Below are 7,866 nucleotides of genomic sequence, written 5' to 3'. Positions count from 1 at the left end.
ATAATTATATTGCCTCTGATCCCTCACACACTGCCTCAGTAATCTGTCCCTGTACTCAGCATCGCTGTGATTTGGGATGCCCCATAGGGCTGTCCAAATTCTCATTCTCTTGTCTGAGAATGCGAATGAGGAGTTATTTTCAAGTTTCTGATACATCTAAGGTATGTGGTTCACCTGAAGTGTGACTTCAATGCATGAAGCTATGGTCAATCTCAGAGAACATCACAGGTAATAATTGTGACTAGAGCCTAAAACCCAGAACATTTTTCTGGCAGAAGGCTTTGAGCACAAGCTCATTATAAATACATACCTACCCCATGTGGCTTTTGAAGAATGACAATATGCTATCACAGCAACAAGGAGCCACTGTGACTGCTTTCCTTAATAAATGTGTTTTCCTATTTTTTCATGCAACTCATGCAAAGATTAGACTCTAGTCTGGTATTATGGTTACTTGAAGTGTCTGTTGGGAAGGAATGCCATGAATACCCGTGGAAAAAAATTATTCTGCTTCATTATATAATGCATTTCACATTAGAATAAATCACGAAGGCTCTTCGTTTTCAGTATTGTGGGTTTTTTTCTGCATATTGATATTTGTGAAGTCACCCTATCTTAGGACAAGTAGTTAAAACTAGTTTTATTTACTATAAGGGTTGATTCTGCCTTTAGTATCAGTTGTTAATTCTGCAGTTGCTAATGCCTAATACATGGGGACTTGCAGGCAGATCCAAAGAAGACTTGAATCGTAGATGCTTAACTAATCAGATAATGAAGAATTGTAAGCAAAGGAATTTTTCATATCTGGAAAAGGAAAAACAAGGGCCTTGTACCTTAGGCATGTCCAGGGTTAGAAGGCTGCTGAATGAGTGTTCTACAGATTTGTGGTTTTGCACTTGTGTCCTTACCATTGTAATTTCCCACAGTTTGGACTGTCATTTTACTGGTTATTTAAAAACAAAGAAATCCAGCTTGCTCCATTTCTCTTCCCAGTCTTACTGCAAGTTATGAAATATCTCAAAGTTGGAAGTAACAGATCATCCTGGCAGCCCAAGCACTTTTCATTCTTCTTTTTCCTCTCATGCTCTGCTGTGGAGTCATTAAGCCACAAGAGAAGGAAAGCAAGGGGACCTCCAGCTGTAAGCAGCAACAATTAGGAAGCAGGAAACAGGAAAAACAACAGAAAGGAAGGTAGGAAAAAGAATCCTCCAATTTTTATAGTTGATTTTATAGTTAACTGAAGAAAAATTTGTTTTCTTCTTTCCCCCCCCCCCCCCCCCCCCCACTACGTCTGTGCATGCAACGTCACATGTTTGTTTGGGAACTGGTAACGATTCAGAAGCAAACTTCAGCAAAACAACTTCAGTCAAAATGTGATAAGCAGGTAGGCCAGTGATGTTATAAGGATAACTGAGATATGTGTTTTCCGAAATTAACAGACTGAAAGGAAAGGAGAGGAATGGAGGTTAGTTTTAAAAAAAAAAAAAAAAAAAAGCCATAATGTTATTGCTGGTGTTATTTCTGAGTTAACAGTGCAAAATGAGGGTACGCTAAATATAAACCCTTATCTGTAATTATCAAGCCTGTCCTGATCTATTTGTGCTGGAAAACCAAAAGTGAATGAGAATGGATCCTAGTGGTGGTCCGGTTACTACCGTAGGAGGACTGGGTATAAGAAAGGAGGGCAGCGTGCTTTAAAAGACAATACAACGGAAAGTAATGCAATCTGGGCAAAAAAGCAAGGTTTGTTTTGTTGGCTGCCTGCATCCTGAGCTCACTTTAAGTGACAGACTTTTCTTCTCTCTGCATTTCAATTAGACTGTGCCAATGGGCAAGTGGGGAAAGGAATATTAATGAGGCAGCCTGGAAGCCGGGAGCCGGCGGTTGTTCCCACCGCAGACCGAGAAGGGCGCAGGGTGGTGGTTGGGTTAAGCCCCGTCAAACACGCGCTTAACGGGAGGTGATGCAAAGGTTGAGAGGGGCCACGGAGAATGTGGTTTACCGTTCTGGGGATCGCTGCTCGCCCTCTTTATCGTCCGCGCACCGGCGGAGTTGCCGCGCCCGCCGGCTCCGCGCAGGCGGCACGGCCACGGGAGCCCCCCTGGCAGGAGCCGCCGTAGAGCAGGGTGACTTGCATCTTCCCTGCCCCCCGCGGAGACCCGGGGGCGGTGGGCACGGCGCCGTGACGCGCCCCCCCGCGCGCCCCGCGGAGTCGCCGCCGCCCGGGCGCGCCGCCACGCGCGCCCCGGCCGCCCGCCAGCCCGCCCGCCTCCGCGCCCCGGCACGCGCGCTGCCCGCCGCCCCCCGCGCGCCCAGGCACGCGCGCGCGCCCGCCGCTCGGGAGCCGCTCGCCGTCCTGCCCGCGCCCGCCGCCGCCCCGCGCTCCCCGCCGCCCGCCGCCTCCTGCCCCGCTCGCCGCCGGCACCCGCCCGCCCGCCCTCCCACCCTTTGCCCCCCGCCCCCCGCCCCCCGCCCCCCCGGCCCCGGCCGCCAGCCCGTCGCTCCCAGGTAGGGTCCCCGGGGGGTCCCCGCCCGCCGCGGGCGACACGGGGCCGGCAGCGCCCCCCCCCCGCCCCCGCCCCCTCTCGCCCCCCGGCCGCGGGCAGCGCCTGCCCGCGGCCGGGCTGTACTGCGGTCCGCAACTTGTCGCCCTGCGGGGGTTACCCCCCCCCCCCCGCGCCCCCCGCGGCGGCGGCGGCTGTCGCCGGTGTTTTGCCGAGCAGCTGTCAAACGTGTGGGGCGCTCGGCGGCGGCTGGGGGCGGCTCGCCCGCGGTCCCCGCACCGAGCCCCTGCGAATGGCATGACTCGCCCTCGCCGCCCGCCCGCCCCCCGCGGCTGCGGTGTGCCGTGGTGAGGCGAGGAATGGTTAAACCCCGGCCTTTTTATACGTACGTTTTTTTCTTTTTTGTTCCTTTTCGTCTCGGGGCTTTCAGCTTACGGAAAAGGAAAGCATCTGATGCGTCTGCTCACATGCCACTTTCGATCATACGTTGCCTCTTTGCACAGAGCAGGATCGTTGGGAAAGATGGAGATACAATAAGTTGCTAGTAGTGAAAAGTGCTGCAGGAATCCAGTGGTTTCCTTTCTCCACTGAAGTGACATATTTTTCCTCGGGTTAAGTTGAAAGCGCTGCTTGACGGAGACTGTAGCTGAGAGTGGGTTTGTGTTTTTCTTGCACGGTTAGGTTTTGCAAAGAGCAGCGATGAAGAGGAAGCTGGCACTCTCCGAGATGCAGTTGGTTCTTCTCGTTTTATTGGTGTGGCCACCAACAAGGTGAGAGGATGTTTTCGTTGTTCAGTACAAACATGTATGTTACGATCTGCTAAGGGTGAGCTTGTGCGAGAGGTTATAAAAGTATAGTATGTAGCAACGTAATAATAAAAAAAAAATCTTCCTTAGCTGTTTGAATGCAGTGTTACATAGTTTCCAGAGCAAATGCAGTAGAAGGTAGTCTAGGGACCATGCAAGACTAATCTCTTGTCGTTAAACAGTTTGTGAATTGATGCTTTATTTCACCATTAAAAAAATAATTCCTTTCAATGCCTTATTGGATTTTAAAGATTTATTTGAGTTATCACGGTATCACAGTGATTCTATACCACACAGAACAGTTAAGATGGAGAATTAGATTATTGTGAAGTCTAATAGCAAATCACAGTCTCTAAAATAATGCTCGCATATTTTTTAATATGGGCATGTCTTTTTTTTTTTTTTTTTTTTTTTTTTTTGTGTCAAAATAACAGAATTCAAAATGATACTTAAGCTTTAAACCTCTAGGTGGAGATAGCATACAACTTCACAATCATATATAATAAAACAATAGCCTCATTTATTAGTCAACTTTTCTTATGTTTTTTTAAGTTCTCCATTTCTAAAGTGACAACATAAAAGAAAGTAATTTTAATCACGTAATAGTTTTGTGTTGCTCACAGTCCCTAAACACGCAACTAACTGTAGTTTGTAACTTCAGACTACTTGCTTTGGTTCTGACTGCAGTAGGTCTTGTCCTAATATGGCAAGGGTCTCAAGCTAAATAATGCAAGTTTCCTGTGATTTGAAAAGTCTGCATTTATTTTAGTGTATTTCCTAGTGAACAAAATATTTTCTGAAACTATGTTTCCTATTTCACTTTATGCCTAACTATGATGCAGTATTAGTTGAGTCACAGTGGGCCAGATCCTGCAAACCCTACTCAAGTGAGTAATCTCACTGACGTCAAAGACACTACATGCGTAATTAAGGAGTTTATGCCTGAGTAAAGTTTGCAGGATTCGACCTTAATTTGATATAATGGTATGATCTAATTTTTTAGTGGTATCTTGAGTTCAAAAAACTATTGTATCTCAAAAGGAGCTTAAAAAATGGCAGACTTACAGTACAGAAATAAATTGTCAAAACAAAAAATGAGCCACCCAGTAATTAAAACTAAGAAAAAACTCACACTTCAGTAAAATCACACATGACATTTCGGTATGTTCTTTACAACTTATCTGATTTTGGTCTATTCTATGGTTTATGTGATGGAAAGCACAGACTGCAATGATTTACATTTAAATACTTCCTCCATGCTGTTGAATTGGGGACCAACATAAAACCCTGTCTTTAATCATATTATAGCTTGCTTTAGAGAAAATGTCACCCAAACCCACTTTTGGTTTGGAGGAGGAAGAAAACATGCTTGTTTTTATGGCATTCAGAATGCTTTCATCAGTAGTTCATTTAGAGATGATAAATACTCAGACATTTCAGGTTAAGAATTTAGATGACTGAAAAAGGTATGAATGATAATGCATGTAGCATATGACACTTTCCTTCCTTGATTCTAATATTCCCGTGTTAAGTAGGTAAGACTGATGAGCTCATGCATTTCACATGCATGGTGCTTAAGACTGTTGGCACAGTAACATTTGTATGTGTAAGGCTTTCTGCATGGGAGTGTTTCTCTAGTACACAAACCCTTTGGTCTGGGTGTCCAGGTCTGAGAGGACTGTTTGGCACCACAGCTGACTGGGCAGCAGATTCATGTTCCAGCCCCTAGTGTTTTCCACAGAGATATGACCCATAAAGGCTGTAACATCTCTTTCTTTATTAGGGAAGTTTGAAACAATCAACGATCTATAGATTCTTCTCGACACTTCATTTATGATTTTTTCTATACAACTTTTATAAGGTTTGTCTGCATCTGGTGGAACATCAGATAGTGCTCTTTGTAACAAAACAGCATTTTAGAAACATGAAGGCTATCCACAGCTATCCTGCAGCTTGCTAGTCAGCATCGTCGTTCCCACCCACCAAATACTGACATCAGAGGACTCCCTGAGCATGATTGCTGGAGTTTTCCCCTCATGTTAGTTCTTCTGGTCATGTACGTTACATGACCATTGGGTGGAAGTATATCCACAGGATTTACCCAGAGACAGAGTATAGTTAGGTGAGAACAGATAGGATAGAGCTGAAAGGAGACAGTTTTGTGTGTGGGAACCCGGGTTGTCAGTCGGGGAGTGACATGCCACTGAGGCCTGGGGAGCTCTTTTAGGGTTTTGCACCTGCACAGCCAAATGCGTTAGTGGAGCTTGAAGTGGCACTCACGGTGATGCAATGCTGACTAGAAGCAGAGGCTACTGGAAAATGACTTCCTGGAAATTTTAAATAGTATATCATTGACTCTTATGTTTCTGAACATGTTATATATAAATTGTGTATTCATATACTCTTAACTACACCCTTCCTGTTAGAGGGCAGCAAGTTAAATATTCAAGGCCCGTCTGCAAAAACTGCATGTTGAGTGTACATTAAAACATATCTAGCACTTTCTAAAATGTAAAATGTCCATTTAGATCAGTGCTGGCTGACTCCCTGGAAGACGAAGCTAAGAATAACATCACCATCTTTACAAGAATTCTAGACAGACTTCTGGATGGTTATGATAATCGTCTCAGACCTGGATTAGGAGGTAATAAGAAAAATTAAAGATTGATTTTAAAAGATCAGTTTTGATGTTCAGATTTTATGCAGTGATATTGTTCCTTCAGGTTTTCTTTTTTTTTTTTTTTTTTTTTTTCCCCTAACAACTGGTATGTGTCTTGATAAATTATTTATAACTCTATATTCACCCAGCTGAATCACTTGAAGTTTGCGGAAGATAACATCTATGAATGGAAAGGAGGCACTTTCACACATTTATCTTAAGTAAAAAGAAAAAAAACCCTGGTGATTTAACATAGTAAAACAGAATGAGAACAAAAATAACATCTAAAGCTTTTATTCCAGTCAGGGAATTTTGGTTGAGCAAGGAATGCAGGCTTGATTCCCTGCAATGCGATGAGTATATATTTTCAGAAATCTGCACAAGTGTTTTGTGTGGTATGTGTAAAATCCACATCTTAGATTAATTCCTTGTCCCAGTAAATTTAATGGAAAATGTTGTATTTTTGACTTCCTTGGAATTAGGCTTTCACAGGTAATTAGCATTTTGTTTCTGGGTACCTTGCATGTATTTGGGCATTTGAAAAAAAAAAAAAGAAAAAACGGAATATTGGAGGACAGAGGTCACTGCACTCTTGTGCCATGACTGTCAGTTATTTTTCAAAATGTCAGTTCACATTTTCATTTGAAAGCTGTATGCCAACTCATGTAAGTATGCAAGCAATAAATTTAAATAATTTGTTTGGTGTTGGAAGTATTACTGTTCAAAAATATCTCTATGGATAGGGAGGGGCAGAATATCTTGGTTTTGATAATATTTTATCTTCTATTATTGTTTATATGCCATTTATACTATCTAACAAATATTTTTATATCAGATATAACACTGTTGCTATTATTATTATTATTATTATTATTATTATTATTATTATTATTATTTGTAACATGTAATTGTAATTTTCAACTTGGAGACTGTTTCAGCTTGCTAAAACTAATTCTAGTGCAAAATCCCTGGGAGCCATTCCTGTTCCTGTTGATTTCAGTAAGATCTGACCCAAAGCTAGAGACCTGCTCTAACTTTCATGGAAATTACTCTAACAACAACTCTGATCAAATTAGGAATTAAAGCTCAGTTTTTAGCCAACGCTCTTCCACCCTGACCTGTGGCTCTGCTATTCTGGTTCTGGAGAATCTTGGCTTGCATCTCCCACATAACGTGGAAGCTGGTGATAGCTGGAAATACCTAATGATACGTTAATCTTAACCCAGGATATCTTTTCATTTCCATTTCTGGCCTCTGTACAGTGGACACTTGTGCAATATTTTATATTTAAGGACTTTTTAATTTAGATGATCTGTAAAATGAGACATACAGCACTGTTGATGTGAGAATTTATATAGTGATGTTTTACATGGAGATTCGATTTCTTTGCAAAATACCCAAATTTATGAATTTAGACATAGTATAAACATACAATGCCTTGCAGGTGACTTGCAGAAACATTTCTTATCACAAAGCTCATGCTTAATCGGCAGGGCTTTTAAAATAATGGTTTTTATTAGAAAAATAATGAACAATTCTTTTCTTGTTTACAAAAGGGAATGTGCCATTTAATGGGAGCAGTCTGCAGTTCCTTTGCATATCATGTATTCTTTTTAATATTAAAATTTATATTGCTGAAAACATGAATTTTAAAAATTATTTTTGTAATGGATATTTATTTTAAATTTTCCATTAAATCTCCTTCAAAATACCTCCCTCTTCTTCTTTGCCAAGCCTCCTAGATAATTAAAATATACTTTGGGAGCATAAAAATTAAAGAATTAACATCTGTTTGATATTGGCATACATGGTAATCAACCCATGCAGAACATGTGTGAAATGAAACTGTCATGCATATTAAACCGTGATGATTCATGATACATTAATCTTAATCTGC

At 42.2% G+C, this 7,866-nt stretch overlaps 1 protein-coding gene across 4 annotated transcripts in view; it reads left to right on the top strand.

Moving 5' to 3' along the window:
- Window positions 1–1,128: 1,128 nt before the first annotated feature.
- Window positions 1,129–7,866, top strand: part of GABRA2 (gamma-aminobutyric acid type A receptor subunit alpha2) — a 69,094-nt gene continuing 62,356 nt past the window's right edge. Inside the window, exons 1-3 of one of the 4 annotated variants that reach the window (XM_074866088.1) lie at window positions 1,129–1,191; window positions 3,186–3,274; window positions 5,839–5,954. In XM_074866088.1, coding sequence (XP_074722189.1) covers window positions 3,204–3,274; window positions 5,839–5,954 — 187 coding nt within the window. In that variant the 5' untranslated portion in view covers window positions 1,129–1,191; window positions 3,186–3,203. Of the gene's footprint in view, window positions 1,192–2,489; window positions 2,509–2,697; window positions 3,275–5,838; window positions 5,955–7,866 lie in introns of those variants that run through there. The other 3 variants (XM_074866089.1, XM_074866087.1, XM_074866090.1) reach the window with 3 other exon arrangements.

This window comes from Strix uralensis, chromosome 4 (genome assembly GCF_047716275.1).
Source record: "Strix uralensis isolate ZFMK-TIS-50842 chromosome 4, bStrUra1, whole genome shotgun sequence".
Taxonomy (NCBI): domain Eukaryota; kingdom Metazoa; phylum Chordata; class Aves; order Strigiformes; family Strigidae; genus Strix; species Strix uralensis.
The sequence above is the reverse complement of the archived record's forward strand: the minus strand, read 5'-3'. Positions and strand labels throughout refer to the sequence as shown.